Here is a 17,815-nt window from a genome sequence, read left to right as displayed (position 1 = left end):
GCGGGGGCGGCGGTGGCGGGGGGCGCTGGCAGCCGCAGGGGCAAGGCCGAGGCGGGGAACTGCAAGCCCGGCGGCAAGGTGCGTCTGGAGTACGATGCCCACTGGCGCTGGGTGCAGTCCCAGGATGACGTCACCTTCTTGTAGTGCTGGCCGGCTCTGGCCTCGGGGGCAAGTCCCCGGCCCCGGGGGACCCCGCCAAGGCACCGGATGTGGGAGCGGAGGGGCTGCGAGGGCGGCGGGGCCGCAGCTTGGCCACGTCCACGCTTCTGGGAGCCGAGGCGTGTCGGGCGGGATTTCGTGGCTCTGTGCAACCCCACTGCTGGTTCTTCCCCCAATGTGGATGGTAGCTTTGTGGGGCCTCAGTTTCCCCGTCTGCAGCCCAGGGCTGAGTTTCCCCGTCTCCCAAGCGAGAGGGAGCCCGTCTGCCCTTTCCTGTGGTGATTTAAGTGCCCATCACGTGCTCGGTCCGGGGCGGACGCAGCACTTTGAATCCCCCCCGCGCTCCCTCAGCACGACCCTTGCACGGGCATGGTTATGATGTCATGGGCCCAGCAGTGCGACCTCATAAGTCCGAGAGAGGAAGTTAGCTGTGCTAGTGTGACGTCGGGCCTCTCTCCTGCCCCCCCAACTCTGTCCCTCCTTGCACTTTAAGCCCGTGCTGGCTCTCGTGGCCTGGGCTGCTGCAACTCGCTTGGCAGCGACGACTCCAGAAAGGGTCTCCGGATGCCAAGTCCTTCCTCGGGCACCCCCGGGGCCAGGTACGCTCCGCTGTCACCGCTTGGCTTCTCCTCTGGCTCGGCTGCATGCTGCTGGTGCATTGCCTATGACCAGAAGCAAACTGGACCGGGGCCTGCGAAAGGCCGACGGACCTCTCCCTTGTAGCCGTGCAAGCCCAGGCTCTTGGAGGAAGAGCAGCGATGCTGCTGTCCATCCTCCCGACTCGCTGCCCCTTGCAAGCAGCACGGCTCGTTTCTCCCGCACCCAGCCCAGCGCCTCGGCGCTACTGCCCACGGTTGAGGCCGAACGTGGCTGCTGTGTTGTTACGGATGTTGTGGCACCTTCCCGGGATGTGCTGGCTGCGGGGTCGCGGTGCTGGTAACGAGCTACTGTCCACGGGATCCTCTTGGGGAATAAACCCTTGTGTTCCTAACGGCGGTGTGGAGATAGTGGGCTTGTTCAGCATCACCCTCCTCGCAACCTTGCAAGGAGATTTGGGGCGAGGGGGTAGGAGTCTGCAGCCTGGCGGGGGCTTCAGGGGTCTTGTAGCAATAGTCAGAGGTGATGCTGGTGCTGGTTGGTGTCCTGAGGCTGGGATGCAGTGGCCTGCAGTTTAGAGGCCACAGTTGCGAAAGCCAGACTGCCCCGGGCTGGAGCATTTCTGCAGGATGCAAACCCAGGTCCAGCCTCATGCAGCCGGAGATGCGGGGGGAGCTGGGAATGGCTCTCATGACCTCGCAGGGAGGGAAGCAGGGGTCCCTCGAGGCCTGCGTCCGGCGGCGGCCTGCGTCCTGCGGCTGAGATGGGAAGGGAGCCCCACGCTTCCCCCGTCCCTTTGCTGCTTCCAGCTGCAGCGAGGCATGGGAATAGGGAGAGAAGAGCTGACCGCAGCGTATAGCAGGAAGCAGCTGGCCTTTCTCCAGCATACCTGGCATGGCTGGAATAGCTTCGGAGGCAAAGGGAGGGGGACCCACTGGGAACAAGGAAGGGAGTGAGGGGGAAATGCAGGCAGTGACTAATAGCAGCAAGGGGGAGAGGCAGCTGGACCAAAGTGGGGGGAGGTCTGTGTGGATGCAACCCCCCCACCCCCAGCACGGTCCTCACCAGGCGTGGAGGGAGAGGGGAGTTTGCCCTCGGCCTTGCCAGCAGAGGACAGAGGTTGGGGGGTGAGATAAACCAGGCCCTCTCCCTGCACCCAGCGAAGGCAAAATGCCCTAAATACGTTAGGGAAATGCCTCTGGAGCAGTGGCCAAGGCGGAGGCGGGCACAAGGCACCATTGTCCGGGGGCCGGTGCGTGTGCATGCATGCGTGTGCATGCGTGCACCCTCAGCCGCTGCACAGAAGCGCCCTTGTCTCTGGCTAATGGGATGAGCGGGGATTGAATGGACGTCGCGGAGGCTGGAATGTCAATCCCCGTCGCCCCCGGCCCCGCAGGCGGCTGGTCCTTGGCAGAGGCCGAGGTCCCGTGCCCTGCATTCAACGCACCCCTCCCCGGTGCCCAGTCAGCTGCCTCGAGCGCCAGCCGGCGCCGGAAGAACGGGCCGATTGTTCCTTATTCAAGCCTTTTGTGTCCTCCTCTGCCACCCCCTCCCTGTCCCATGCAGCCAGGGCATCTCCGCTGCAGTCTGCGGCAGCAGCCGGCGGCCCAGCCCTGCCAGCTGTGGCGGCCTGTGGCGCAAGCCCTGCAGGGCTGAGCCTGGACAGGGATGCTCGCCAGTTCCCATGACTCATTGGAGCTGGCTTCGAGCCTCCCCGGGTGCAAAGGAGGCCTGCCCGCATCGGGGCAGCTCGCAGCATGGTGCCCACAGGAGTCAGCAGTGGTGAGAGCCAGGCACCAAGGCAGTGCCCGCCCATGGGGGCATGGTGCCCAGGGTGGGGGTCGATGTGGGGGAATCGGGAGTGCAGGAAGGTAGCACGGGGTCCCGCTCCACATTCAAATGAAAGCTGCGTAGAAACCCGCGATAAAGGTGTCGCCCCTTTTCAAGCACTGACTTTGTAGCCCGTTGGCTCTTTTTGTAGCTGGACAGCCATTTTTATGGCACGATAATTACTTTGCGCACGTGGGTGGTCGAAATGTATTGCACGACTGACCAGTGAATTGCACAATATACGTAACGTGTGCCAGGCGGTGCAGAGCCTCCCCGTTTCCCCTTCTCCTTGCACAACACCCAGTGCTGACGGGATGAGCGCCAAGGCCTCTCCTTATCTGTCTTCCCCAGGCAAAGGCAATCCAAGGACTCTCAAACAGCAAAGCGCAGCCAACACGCCCTATAGCCCAGGCCTCTGCTTGATCCAGAGACTTGCTAACACCATGTCGCGCCCAGCTTAGCTCTGTCAGGGGACACCGTGGCCAAGGTTTGCATGTTGTCTGCCCCTGGGGCTGGGGTCTTGGTGCCAGAGGAGGGTCAGCTCCAGCTCTCCGGGGAGCGCGTCGCCCCTGCTCAGCACAGCTGATGTTGCAGGAACGGGGGCTTTATTAGCCGTGGCTGAAAATGCCCCACTGCCATTCGTGCCCACATTCTGGCCCCTTCTTTGGGGTGCTGTCGCTCACAGCCCATCCAGCTGCCCTTGGGATGGGAAGGGGTGTTCACAAGCAACAATTCCCCCCAAATCCCCCCTGCAGCTCTCAGGGAGGGGGCATCCACCTCATCCCTTTGGCGGGCACTGGTCCTCAGCTCCCCTTTGTCTGCCGTAGGGCATCCTTGTAATGGGGGAGATCACGTCCGGGCTCCAGTCCTGGTTCTGTCTCCACCGTGGGTTGCACAGGACCCCGAGGCCGGTGCTTCCAAGGCAGGGTCGTTCCTCAGATCCGGCGCAAGCATCTTCCTTGGGAAGTCGGTCAGTCCTTCCTGCTGCATGGCCTGCCATCGATCCCGAGGGGACAGGCAGCTCCAGGCACCCCTCTGCTCGCATCGCCAGTGGGCATTTGGGGTTGGGAGCTGGATAGATGTACCAGCACCGCATCCCGCCTGGGCTCGTTCTCTCACTCAGATGCTTCAAGACCCTTCAGGAGCCCCCCACAATCACCCCATGTGGATTAAGGACTGACCCCAAGCGAGACAGGAGGTGCCCTGGGTCCGTCTCTCTGCAGGCCCAGCCTGGAGGGAAATCCAGCACGGATCCCCTTGAATCGATGGGCTGATGTTTGACAGCTGTCCCCCCCTCTCCACCTCTAGCCCAGGCCTGATGCACTGAGACCTTCCCCAGCTCCGTCTCCCATGGTCGTCTTCACACAGGCTCACGCCGCCCCTGCCCTCCTGACCGTCCCGGGAGCTCGGAGATAGTTTTACAGCCTGGTCCCGGATTCCCCCTCCATGAGCTCACCAGCACTCATTGCATCTCATCAAGGACCTGTCACCCCTCCCCATCCCTGTCGGCTTATGGAAAGCCTTTTTATAGCAGGGCGCCGTCCGCAAGACCCCAGTGCAGGCCGCTGGCAATGGTGCAAGATGACTTCATAGTGCACAGCTGCGAGATTTTCGGGACGGGGCTTCTTAATCAAGGCCAACCGCTCCCTCTTGACAGGGTTTGGGTGCAGTCATCCGTGCTGCCCGCCTCATGTTGGCTCTGTCAGCGGGGCTACGAGTTAGGGACCCCCAGACCTCAGAGCATCCTCGATAGCAACTCCGACTCCCTGTGGGCTGGCAGGGAGTAAGCTTTGCAATAAGACCTGGGTGCAAGGGCTTTTTGGGGGTTTTTTTGTCGATGACTAGGAAATCCACTGCAAAAATGGAGTGTTTTTTTTACGGGGGGCTTGGGGCTGGGATTTGAAACAAATCACAAATGGGACAGGTTGGGCTGACTATATGGAGGGACACTTCAGACAGCCCTGAAATAATGCCTTTCGAAGAGCCCCTGGTCTTTTTTGAAAGCCTTCCAACATTTCTTTGTGGGGTTTTTGGTTAAAAATGGAAATTCTCTCCAAAAAAAAAAAAGATCAACTGAAGCACTAAATAGGGAGGAAAACAAAGAAACCTGTTTGTTTCGGGGTGGTGGGTTGATCCCAAAAGGAAACGCTTCATTTGTTCCTTTCCATTTGGCTGAAAATGTCCTTTTGCAGTTCGATCTGAATCAAGTCTCTGCCCAGGTTCAGGGTTTGGATGCTGAAGTGACAAAATGATTATTGGGGTTGGCTTGTGGGCAGCACATAATTCCTCACCGCTTCCAGAGCAGGGTTCGTGTGGTGCGAGCCCCTGGAGTGGGGCAAGCTCACGTCCCACCGTCCAGCTGGGGGGTGAAGTTAGAAGACCTCTGGGCAGTAGAGGAGATGCTTCTTCTTGCTTTCAAGTGCCAGCAAAGTCTGATTAGACTGATTGATGGGCCCAAACGAAACCCAAGACCTGTGTCTCCTCCCCAGAAGGGGCTGGATTGCAAACTCTCGCTGTTGTGAGCTCAGCATCCGGGGGTGTATCTGGGAGATGCAGTGTTCAAACCCCCTTTGATCCCTGCTCCACACAACGTTTAAAAGCAACTTCCTGGGAGCAGCAGCAGCGTTTCTATTCAGGCAGCAGTGAGGGAGTCACTCCACTTCATGGCTTGTTATAATCCCAATTCCTTCTAAACACTTCCTGTTAATGACAATTTTTTCCTTTGTTAATGGTCATGGTGTTCCATTAATCAAGCTAACCTTTCTTCTGCAATTCTGCTGTCCGTTGGCTGCTCCTGGTCCTGTAGCTCCTGTTTCACAGCCCTGCAGGCTGTTTTTAACGCTAGCTAAAAAAATTCATTCAGGTGCAGAAATGTTAACTCAGGTGACCATTAATTAGCTTGGTGTGGAAATAGCTTTCAGTGAAGCATTGGCTGTATTGTCAAGGTATTCAAGAAGGCTGGATTTTATGACACTGAAAGAGAGGTGCATTTAATTTGCTACAGGGCTACAGAAACAACCTCTTTTGATTATATTCCCCTCCTTTATTGTGTTTTTTATACATGCAAATTAATCACAGAGATGCGGGTGTGAAGGGACCTCAGGAGTCACATCTAGCCCAACCCCCTGCTCCAAGCAGGACCGGCCCCAACTACATTATCCCAGACAAGGCTTTGTCTACCCAGGTCTTCAACACCTCCAAGCATGGAGAGTCTACCACCTCTCTGGGTAGCCTGTTCAGTGTTTTACTACCCTCCTAGGTACAAAGTTCATCGTAATATCCAACCTCAACTTCTCTTGCTGCAGCTTGAGCCCATTGCTCCTTGTCCTGCTATCTGCCCCCACTGAGAACAGCCCAGCTCCATCCTCTTTGCAGCCCCCCTGCAGGGAGGTGACGGCTGCTATTCAATCCCCCTCGGTCGTCTCTTCTGCAGACTAAATCAGCCCACTTCCCTCAGCCTCTCCTCACCAGTCCTGTCCCCCAGCCCCCCAACCATTTTCATTGCCCTCCACTGGACTCTCTCCAACGTGCCCACATCTTTTCTGTAGTGGGGGGCCCACAACTGGACCCAGGACTCCAGATGTGGCCTCCCCGGTGCTGAACAGAGGGGAAGAATCACTGCCCTTGATCTACCGGCATCGCTCCTCCCAATGCAGCCCAAGATGCCGGTCGCCTTCTTGGCAGCAAGGGCACACTGCTGGCTCCTGTTCCACCAATGCGCATTGCAATAAAGATGTACTTGTTTCTGCCCTCATCGTCCAATGGAACAATATAGGCCCTAGGCCCCCAGCATGTGAGTAAAGCTTCTTGTTTCTTCTTAACCAGAGAAAACTATTTGTTGTGTTAGATGTGAGGAAGCAGCACAGCATCTGCACCCCACTTTCCAAAATCCTAGATCCGCCCACGTGAGCCTTTACCCTGCAAGTGCTCTGAGAATCACAAGCTAGGCCCATGGGTGCCGTATGAGGCTTTTCACCTTTGCCTTCCCAGTTTCAAGCCTTTCCATATGCCTTTTCTCAAACTGATGGGTCCAGAAATGCCCCTTTTAGAAAAAAAATAAACTGAGATTCTCTGAGAGTGCCAGGACCCCAGGGGCTGGAGATGTAGGAACAACACCCAAAACGTTGTGAAATTTGCTTTAAAAAAAGAGTTGTAAAAGCTGCGGAAGCTGGGCTGGCAGGGCCTGCATGTGGCCCCCCCTGCTCACGGCAGGGTCACACATGTTGAGATCACTCTCAAACGAGCAGCACCCTGGCAGCTGAACCATCCCTTTTGGGTGACCGCATCCTTCAGCCCCTGTTTTGAGCAAGGGCTGCGGGAGAGGCGCTGTTGCGATGCCCCTGCAACAGGGAACCCGACTCTGACTGGTGAATGGACCGGCCTGGGGACACGCAGGGGCAAAGCTGGAGCCTGCACCCTGTCCCCTGATGGTCAAAGCTCCCGTGGAGCCCAGGGACGGATCCACGCTCCTCCACATGCAGGGAGATGGCTCCTGGCTCTGCTGAAGCAAGGGACATTACCTCAGTTGGACAGCATTGCAAGCTGGGCACCTCTGGAAATTAGCCCTTGCAGCTGCTGCCCTTTCAGCCTGATGGCTTTCCTCCCACCCAGTCCCATCGAGTCTCAACAGCCTCGTTATCCCCTCGAATGAGCTCTCCACCTCACCCTGCAGAGCAAGGGCCATCGCTGTGGCATTGTGCTTGCAGCCGTGGCCATCCAGCCCCTAGGTCACTTCTAGTCCAAGATGTGTCCTGCAGAGGTGACATCTACTTTGACCCCCAGCCTGGGGCGGGATCAGCTCAGTCCAAACCATCCCAGACAAACCACAGAACGACAGTCAACCCTAACACGACACAAGATGGCACACCCGTACCTGCCACAGGTAATGTAGGGGGACCACGGCAGGGACCAAGACTCCTCCCCTGACACTAAGCTGTTCACCGCCAGGATCTGGGGGCAAATCTAACAGGGTCTGAGGGCTCCCAGGAGCCGCATAGACATAGTTGGAGGAAGCTGGTAAACATGGGGGACAATGCCGGAGCTCAAGCTGTGCGTGAGCCTCTGTGCTTCTGTACAGCCGAGCCCACTGGGACTGAACCTCCGAGGGCTGGGACCCGGCTCCCGCTTCTCACCCTGCTCCCAGAGCTCATGCCATGCACGCGTGAATGCGTCGACTGCCTCTGGCTGGGATTTACCTTCCCCGTGAGGCCCTGCTGGCTGCAGGCCAGGCCTGTGCTTTGGCCGGTAATTGCTGGGCCCCGGCTTTGTTCTGAACCTATCCACACACCTCTAGGAAATGATCAGCAAGCCTAGTTGTTAGGATGATGGAGGGGGCTCCGTTCTCTGCTCTGGCCCCACAAAGCGGGATCTAGGGCAGAACCGGTGGGGTATCACTGCTGCATAGCCCCTTCCCCAGCATGGAGCATATTGAAGGGCCAATTCTGGGATGATCAGCAGAGGGTTTTGCAGGGGACATCAGGCCGTGTAGCCCCCAGAAGGTTGCATAGCCCCATAATGGACAAATGCCCACCAGCCCTTCTGCAATGTGCTATTCATGCTGGGAACATGCTTATAACAGCTGTTAGCCTTTACTATACCGAGTGAGCCCTTATTCACACTGCCCCTGCCCTCCTCTTTATTTAGCGTCAATGTTTTCTCCCAGATTGCCCCTGCAGCTGGAGGGTGACAGAGCCCCAGGTCCTGTCCGATTAGGGTCACGGGATGGAGGAGACGTGAGTTTTGATCCCTGCCGTGGCCCCCCTGCTTTCCCTGTGGCAGGTTCGGGTGTGATGTCCGGTGTTGCATCAGGGTTGATGGTCATTTTATGAAGAGTTTAGATGATGGGTTTGTCTGGGCTGGTTTGGACAGGGCTGGTCCTGCCTTAGGCAGGGGGTTGGATTAGATGTGACCTCTGCAACATCCCCCTTTCTCTTGGCATCTCTATGATCTAGGACCCTTGATGTGGGGCTGTAGATCCAGTCCAGGCCTGGTGCAGCTGGGGACTGTTGAGCATGCCCTCTCTGAACTGCCCCAGCTCGGTCCCCCGACGAGCGGGGTGCCCTGTCCTCACTTCCCCGCTCGGAGGCAGCTCTGCTGGCTGGAAGCCATTCCTGCCCCAATGTATTTTGCCCATGTCCTGTTCCTTGAACACCCATTTCCCTCGCTGGTGCATGATTGAGGGCAGTCCCCCCCACCTCCCTTTCCTCCCCTGTCAACCAGGGACAATCCTATGTATATCATACAACAAACTGGGAAAAGAGCTGTTTGAGGGAAAGGCATGGAGGTCACTTAGCTGTGAAGGGGGAGGGAGAGGCAGTTTCTGCCCCATAGGCTTTACAATTGGCAGAGGCAGCAGCAAAAGGATGGAGGGACATGACCAAGGTCACAGACTATTTCAGTGGCAGAGTGGAGAACAGGACCCAGGCTTTTTCCTGCTCCCGAGCCCATGTCCCACCTACAACCCACATTGCTTCTACCTTGAGGGCCTCTTTACCTGAGTTCATGGGGTGCAGGGTGGGTCCCAAAGGCTGGGCAGTGTGTCCAGGGGGTGATGGTTCCCTTTTTGGACCCAAGCCCCACTCACAAAGTGGGCCTGACTTCTCCCCAGCCCCAACGGCCCTGGCCCGTCATTCCCTGTGCAATTCGGCTGGCCAAAAATAGCCAAGATTGGGGGGTGGGGAAACTGAGGCGACCCCCTCCAGAGCCTAACAGCCCCGCTCGCTGCTACGTGCTGCGCCTGTGTTCCTGCTGCCTTGGGACACGGTCCCTTCCTGGGCCCCTTCCCAGCTCCGCTGGTTTATTTTGGCCTCGCAGCAGCTGGTGTGCTGACGCTCCTCCGTCTCCAGCATGCCAGGCGGGGATGCGGCCATTTCCCCTTTCCCTGGGCAGATGGGCGGGCAATCGGGCAGCCCCAAAGCCCTGCCTTGCATGGTGGGTGGGGAGGCAGCAGAAGCCAGCCCAATACGGGACATGGCTTCCCTGCACCAGTCTTGCATCCTGCCTAGTTTTTACCCCGTCGTGGCTACAGCAACACTCCCAGCCACAGGCCACAGGGGAGGAGGGTGGATAGGCAGGCAATTGGGTTTACTGGTTTTGGTACTTGCTTTGCCAAGGCTGCCCAGGCCCTGGGAAACACTGCTCCAGGGTGCAAAGCAGCTGGCTGGGCTGGGAGCAGCCAGGCGCAGATTGCTCCGGGCAAGGAGGAATGGAGGTGGGGAGCAACCCAGCTCGAGGGCTTTAAAATCAGATTTTCCTGGGCCATGGGCATGACCTTGGCTTGGAAGAAAAAGGCTCTGAGCAGGAGAAACAGCTGGAAAAAAGTACCCAGAGCTGGTAGCTCAGGACTGTCAGATCCATGGAGCCAGGGAAGAGCCACAGCAGAGAGGTTTGCACCCCTGCCCCAGGCAGCAGGGTGGGTGCAGGGAAAGCAGGTGTTGCTGGCTTCACCCCCCAGCCCCCGGGGATCCCAGCTCCACCCGGCCCTGCTCAGTCATTTTTTAAAACTATTTTTTTATTGCACTGTGCCCTGGCATCAGGAACAGAGAAGGACCAACCCAGCATGGCTGGGACCCAAAACCGCTGCGTCCCTCCTCTAAAACAGCCCCCGCCATGAAGAAGCAGAACCAGTTGGATCAGCCTCGGGGGCTCTCCCTTTTCATTACATCTGCCTGCCGCTCAGCCCTGGCCTCTTCTTCCCACCGTGTTTACTTCCAGCCTCTGTGTGCAATTATTTGTTAGGCAAAGCAAACGCCCCGGGGGGATGTGACATGGAAAGGGCCCATCTGGGTTCATTCAGGTGGGGGTGGGGGGAAGGGAGCAAAGCCTGGCACCCATCCAGCCTGCTTCTTATTTTTGGGAAGGGGCCATGCCCTTGGCTTCAGAAGAGCAGGCCAAGCCTCCGAGTCCTCCCCCTTGGCAGGGAGCAGCCGCAGCATGGTGCAATGGGCACCACACCAGCTAATCCTTTGGAGAGCTCCCAGCATGGGAAGATCTGTGCCCTGGGCGGGTGCCCAAGCTGGGATTTTGCATGCCATGGTGGTGTGTGTGTGGAACCAGTTTGGAGGTGGTTTGTGTGCCTCTTGCATGATGGTAATGGCTGGTGGTGGAGAAGCAGAGCTCCTGGGTGCTGGGTGGGAGGGCATGAGTGGGTTCCCTTCCCAGGGGAGCCAGCACCAATTAAAAGAGCAGGCTGCAAAGCTATACATGTTTCCTTGGGGGATGCCCTTGCAGTGCCGAGCACTGGTCCCCATCCTCCTTTGCAGGTTGGGCTTCCCCTGCCAACCTTGATCGCCCAGTGCACCAGACGCATGGGACTTGCCAGCAGCATCCCCCACAGCACCAAGACAGCACATCCCAGTGCATCATGGGATTTGTAGGCAGCTGGCCTATAGAGGGAAAGGGAGCATGAGATGTTTGAACCACATCTCTCAAGAGCCACTGTGGGAACGTATTCAAATATGAGATTTTTCTTTTTTGGGGGGAGTGACCCCTTCCTATGGCAAACACTTATTTCTTCCCATGTGCCCATGTTGCGTGCAATGCTCTGCTGATTTTAGTCTGGAGAAGGGAAGACCGAGGGAGGATTTTCAGCTTTCAGCAGGCAGGTTGCAAAGAGGATGGAGCTGGACTGGTCTCAGTGGGGGCAGATGACAGGTCAAGGAGCAATGGGCTCAAGCTAGAGTAAGGGAAGTTGAGGTTGGATATTAGGAAAAACTGACTAGGAGGTGGTGAAGCACTAGGATGGGCTGCCCAGGGATGTGGTAGCATCTCCATCCTTGGAGGTACTAGACCAAGCCCTGGCTGGGATGATGCAGTTGGGGCTGGTCCTGCTTGGAGCAGGGGGTTGGACTAAATGAGCTCCTGAGGTCCCTTCAACCCTCATTGTCTATGATTTCCAGGGGCTCATCAGGAAATGAGGGCTGGTTGGTGCTGGCCATGTGGCTGCTGGCCTCCATCTAAGGAAAAGCATCTGGCTTTCCCAGGGGTATGAGTGAGTCCTCCCCCTGCTCCTCAGAACTGTCCACTTTGCCACGGCGCTGCCTAATAGGGGATGCACTCCCACCCCAGCCCGTTTCTCTCCGTGCTGGCCCTCAGCCTCTGCACAGCCCCTGAGGCACCGGAAATGCAGCGGGAGGCTTTGGCATGCTCCGCACTTGCATGAGAACGCTCCTCTTCCCGATGGAGATGAATGGCCCTGTCCATCAGATTCATGTGCAGCGGATGCAGTCTCATCTGCGGCAATGGGGGCCCCATGGCAGCGGGGGTGGGATTCGTTCCCTGGGCCAGCGGTTTGCAAACACAGCCCTTGGGCCGCAGAGAGCAGTGGCTCGGGCGGAGGCGGCTGGAAATTTGCTGCTCAGCACGCTGTGCATGGTGCAAGCATCTGCCTGGGGACAGTGTGGGATGGGGGGCCTTTGCGTGTTGTCAAAAGGGGGCTAGAAGTAGAAAAGGGCCAGAGAAGGGCAGCAAGGAGGATGCGATGTGTGGAGAGGCTTTTGCATGAAGAAAGACCCGGCAGCTGGGATTTTTCAGGTTGGAGAAGAGATTTCAGATTGCCTGTCTGCTGCATCCTCAGAAAGTCCCAGAGGCCTGTCCCCACCATCAAACTCTGGGGGCTTTTCCCAGGGAGCCCAAATCCCTGAAGGGGTAACACTGCTCACTGCTGCTGGCATGTATGTGATGGGAAGAGATATCACACCTGGGGGTCTATAGCTTGTGACAACATGGGAAGGGGAGATGGGACTTGCACCATGCTACAAAAGTTCTTTGCAAGCCTCTGCGAGTTTGCTCTGAGCATGTTGCTGTCTGATTGATCCTCTTGCTCCCACAGGTGGGAAGGACGGGCTACTGCCTCCTTTTTCTGGATGGGAAATGGGGAGGTGAAAGTGGTGTCTGCATGGGGGACCGGATGGGCGTAGGCAGCAATAAGCTGGTTCATAAATGCAAGCTGGTGCAGAGGCCCTAGTCCAGAACAAAGGCCCTTCCTGGGTTGGATTAAATGTTTTTTCTTCGGGGGGTTCTCCCCTCCCGAGGGTCTACACGGGGCCCAGAGCTGCCTCATTTCATGATAGCTCTCCTGCTAGTTGCTCTCTTTGCAGAGATGAGCCTGAGGCACCTTGGCCTGGGTTGCACAGGGACTCTGGGCTAGTGCAGGGCCTTGCACTTGGCAAAGGGACGGGAGGAAAAGTGCTGTGGAAATGAAGGGCGAGAGAGGGATGTCAAAGGAAACGAAGCCAGAGGCTCTGCCAGACACATCAGCCTGGCCTGGGGGCGGGGGGCCCTGATGTCACCCAGCTCGGGGTCTGGGCCTTGCACACCCTCCCCGGCCGTGCTTTCCATGCGGAAATAAGACGGGCCTGGCTCGGGACTGCTACCCAAGGGCACTGGAAGACCTCCAGCCCTGCATGCCCCTTCTCTGGGGTGGGTAGCACTCTGTGGGCTGCTCTGAGCTGAGCCAGGGCAGGGGTGTGCCTATAAAGACCCCGTCCTTGTTTGAATCCCGATGAGCTCTGGGTGAAGACGTGAAAGGAGCACATGTCCCATCATGGATCACTGGGCTGTTTGGGGTGGGCAAGGAGAGCGATGACGTGTCTTTCTGGGCAGGGAGAAGCTCTGATGTGCAGCGCCGAGCACAGCAGAGCCCCGATGCCCCTCCCTGGGGCTTGTAGGTCCTACTATAAAGCAGCTCAGGCACAATCGACTCTGGGACCATTCTTTCATGCTCTCAAGCATGCATGGCATAACTGCTCTTCAGGAGGGGGCGTGGGACACTGGCACAACCTGGCAGCTCTCAGCTGCATCCATCAAGCTCCTTTTATGAGCTGTGTGGGAAGACTGGACCCATTCCCATTGCTCTCTGGGGAGGAGGGGTTGCTTTTGTTTGACATGAGTCTGCTTCTCCCCTAGCCCAGCTGCTGGAAGCGTGCCATTTGGGCACAAAGCCTATTTATCATGCAGGGTCTGCTTGCACAGAGGCCCCAGGAGATCATGGGGATGATCACAGCCTAGGACCCCCGGGTGGCGGCACTGCCCTGCAGGGAACAGCGTTGCAGCCTGGGGCTGGAAGATCTCAGTCAAGCTCACTCCTAAACTGAGAGCAACAGCTTACTACTGCTGCTGGTTAGCGGAAGTATGTCTTCAGCTTGCATGGGAAAGCATGCTGCTTTGAGCCTGAACCTGGCTGTTGGCGATGGGGAGGTGGTGGGGAAGGGTCTTGGGCTGTTATTTCCAGGCAGGGCAGCCTAACAGCTAGTGCCGGTTGCAGAGCTCTGCCACTGATAGGCTGAGTGGCCTCATGTGAGTCCCCTTGTCTGGGTCTCAGTGTACCCTATGTGTAAAATGGGTTCACTTTGGGGCCGAGGACAGAGAAATGTCACATTTCCCACTGGACTGTGAGTCTCATGGGAGCTGCCCTTCAGGTTCCTGTCCTCTTCTGCGAGGTCCCACATGCTTCCTTTGGTGATGGGGGAATTAACACCCCAGCATAGCCTATGGCTGCAATGCATGATGGGAAATGATGCCTGGCTGGAGAGCCCAACCCACAGAGGAGAACAGAGGCAGGAGGCAACTGAACCTATAAATCACTGTGGCAACCTTGCTGGGTCAAAGGATCCATTTTGGGGTGCTCATGCTTCTGCTGGCAACACTGAATTTGCAAGTAGACAGAAGAGCCTTTCTGCAAAAAAAAGGACTTTTTTTGTTCAAAAACCCAACGTTTTACTTCAAAACAGTGGAGAAAGACCAGTTTTGACCCATGCAGCCACTGCAATTGAAAGCAAAGCGTAGACGCACAAGATGCTGCTGGAGCCTGCGGGCTGGGCTGCTGCCTGCTAAAACGAGCAATAAGCAGGGAACTGGTGAGCTACCCCAGCAGCAGAAGGGACTGCTTGGCCATCAAGTTATGACCTACTGGAAGGCTGATCCAGACTCACAGGACTCTGGTAGTTAGCTGATAGGCAGCCGTCCTGGCTTCAGGATACCTGCAGACCAAAAATGCCCTGTATATACCTAGGAGAAATTAGGGTCTTTGGCCAGGCATGTTGAGGCTGCAGTTTGTGGGTTGGGACTGGAAGGCAGAAGGTCAAACTGGGCTGTGCTGAGTGATGCACATCCTCTGCCCCTGCTCCTATAAGGGCTGAAGATGCCTCCCGCCCTTTAGTTTCAGGTGCAATGAATCCTTTCCAACACACCTGCTAGGGAAAGGCAGGTAGCAGAGAAGTAGCAGAAGTGGATCAATGAGAGCTCAGGGGTGGAAAAGCGGTTGTCGGGCAGGACTTGCAAGGCCTCACGTTGACACTGTGCTCTGCTTGGTGCAGCCCATGAATCCCAGGGTTGCTCTGTGGGGTTGCAGGCAGGGAGGTGGCCACAGGACAGTGATCCTCAACCGGGGTGTCACCACATCCTTCGAAGGATGCTATGTGAGAGACGAGGAGATAAGCAGTTATATGCAGGCTCAACCCCCCGCCACCTGACCCCTCTGCACGGAGGGATATAGAAATTAGCTTTTGAAATGGGGTGCCACTCGGTTTACAAAAGTTACGGAGGCGGCCTCAAGTCCAGCGAGGGGTGCCTCGAGCCCAAGAAGGCCGAGAACCACAGTCAAAGATGGACCATAGGCAGAGCCATGGGGAAACAAATTTGTGCTGGGATCTCAGCTTTCAGTGGTGTTATAACCACCAGCTGAAGGCAGACACTGCAGTCTAGTCCAGCCTGGCTCTGACGTATCATCTCTTGCACAGCTGCTTTTTATTATGAAGTTGCACACAGGTGCAGCTCCTGCAGTGGACAGTGGCCTTCAGGGCTGCTCCCAGGTTGGTCCCTGCCCCCACTCCTGCCCCACGGCCCTTGCACAGGTGAGTGCATGTCGAGCAAAAGGCAGGACCTGGTGCATGCTGCAGCTGAGAGGAGAAGCAAAGTCTCTCTCTTGTCTCCTGCTGGCCAACTGGGTTGGGGGCTCCTGGCTGCCTGTCACTGTGCCTATAGGTGTAGGATAGAGCCTCAAAGCTTTGATATGACTCACAGAGCCACCCTCCACCAGTGATTCCCAACCAGGGTGCCAAGACATCCAGATAAACTACAATAACTCCAGAAATTTCAAATAGAAACCCATAGCGTCAAAGCCATTCTGTCCTGGTGTGGTCTTTCTGAGTTTTCTGCAATAGGAGAATTGCTCTAGTATTTTACCATAATCAAAAATGAGAGAAAACGGACAGTTGGCATTTTCCGAGTCTAACATGGGGTGCTTTGAGTCTAAAAAGGTCAAGAACCAGTCTGAAATTTTCCATAGCTGAATTATATTAGGCTGCACCGAGTGGCTTGCATACTATCCATCCATTCTGTGCTCATCACCGTGGTATGAGCCCTTCAAAACCTAACCCAGACGTGGCATCCAGCCCTGGGGCCCTGCCCGTGGGTCTAGAAATTGGGCCTCGGGGGGTGGCGGCCAAGCTGATTGCCACATGCTCTCCAAAAGTTTACGGCAGCAAACGAAGACTGCTATATCCTTATGGAGTAGGTCGAACGTCGTGCCCTGAGCTGACATGTGGAAGGGCAGTGTGGCTGAGATCCATATAGCAAGTGCGCACGGATATCTGTAAGTCTGTGTAGACAGAGTCTGGGTTTTGTAGGGTCTGGAGGGCCGCATCTCTAGTGACACAGCACCCTCTATTGCTGCACTGAGAAACTAAGTGTGAGCTACAGCAGGGTGGACTTCTTCAGAGAATAAAGGCAGCTGAAATACCAGGGTAGGTATGCACCTTCATAGACTAACTAAATAAGATAGATATATATTATATATATATATATATATATATCCTTCCTCAGATTCATAGATTCATAGATTAAGGTTCGGAAGGGACCTAGTAGATCTTCTAGCCCGACCCCCCGCCAGGGCGGGAGAACAACAAAAACCCCAAAAAGAGAAATGGGACTCAAACGAGTCCAGCTAGGTGGGCATCCAGCCTCTTCTTAAAGACCCCCAGGGTAGGGGCCAGCACCACTTCCCTTGGAAGTTGGTTCCAGCTCCTAGCCGCCCTAACTGTGAAGTAGTTTTTGCGGATGTCCAATCTATACCTCCTCTCCATCAACTTGTGCCCATTACTCCTTGTTATGCCAGCGGGCGCTAGGGGAAACAGCGTCTCCCCCAAACCCTTCTGGTCCCCCCTAGTGAGTTTATAGACGGTCACCAGGTCCCCCCTCAGCCTTCTCTTGTGGAGGCTGAATAGGTTCAGGTCCCGCAGTCTCTCACTGTAGGGTCTGCCCTGTTGTCCCCGGATCATGCGGGTGGCCCTCCTCTGGACCCTCTCCATGTTGTCCACATCCCTCTTGAAATGGGGCGCACAGAACTGGACACAATACTCCAGCTGTGGCCTGACCAGCGTCGCGTAGAGGGGGAGGATCACCTCCTTGGCTCTACTCGAGATGCACCTGTGGATGCACGACAAGGTCCGGTTAGCCCTGCCAACCATGACCTCGCATTGTTGGCCCATGTTCATCTTGGAGTCAATAAGCCCGAGACTGGGAGGATCGACGAGAACACCACCTGTGCCCCCAGACACTTTAGCCCCACTCCCAAATCCCTGTAGTGCCTCATGACCCGGCTGGGAGCGCTCCGAGCCGTGTTGTTGGTGCCCACATGGATGAGGAGCATGGGGTAGCGGTCTGTGGGCTGGAGGAGCTTAGGGATCTTGTCCGCAATGTCCGGGATGCGGGCCCCCTGGAAAGCAGCAAACTTCCTGGGCTAAGGGGTCAGGGTGGCAGATTGCCCCCTCAGGATGGAGTCTCCCACGACAAACACTTTGTGTTTGGTCTTGGGGAGAATGGGGACGGTAGCTGCAGTGTCCCCTGTGTTGCCTGTGGGAGCTGGCAACTCCGCAAGCTCTGCTGGGGCTGCAAGAGGCTCATACTTGTTGCAAAGCTCCAGCAGGGCAGGGGCCTTGGTGCGACGGGCCCTGGGGTCCTTGACTACCTTGGTTCAACCCCGTGGCTGGACAGAAAGGGAGGTCTGCAGGTCCTCCCTGGCCCTGGAGGGAGATGGTGGTCGACCCTCCGGCTTCCGGGGGAGAAGGGCCTGGCGGTAGGAGTCGATCTCCTGCTCACAGTCCCTGATGGCGCGCGCTCTCTGGACTGTGGCGTGGAGCTCCTCCAGCCGGCATGCCGGAGACCCCAAAAGGGCTCAGACCCCACCCGGGGAGGTGGCCATGCTCCTGGGCCACAGAGCCTGAAAAAGGGA

General features: G+C 56.9%; 1 protein-coding gene across 1 annotated transcript in view; it reads left to right on the top strand.

Annotated features, from left to right (window-relative positions):
- Positions 1 to 1,150, top strand: part of LURAP1 (leucine rich adaptor protein 1) — a 4,230-nt gene extending 3,080 nt beyond the window's left edge. The window contains exon 4 of the mRNA XM_019528310.1: positions 4 to 1,150. Within this exon, the coding sequence (XP_019383855.1) occupies positions 4 to 144 (141 nt within the window). The 3' untranslated portion in view covers positions 145 to 1,150. The remainder of the gene's footprint in view (positions 1 to 3) is intronic.
- The last annotated feature ends 16,665 nt before the right edge of the window (positions 1,151 to 17,815 follow it).

Source organism: Gavialis gangeticus, unplaced genomic scaffold, assembly GCF_001723915.1.
Source record: "Gavialis gangeticus isolate Ggan-Ray unplaced genomic scaffold, GavGan_comp1, whole genome shotgun sequence".
NCBI classification, from domain to species: domain Eukaryota; kingdom Metazoa; phylum Chordata; order Crocodylia; family Gavialidae; genus Gavialis; species Gavialis gangeticus.
Note: the sequence above shows the minus strand (reverse complement) of the source record. Positions and strands in the feature narration are given on the sequence as shown.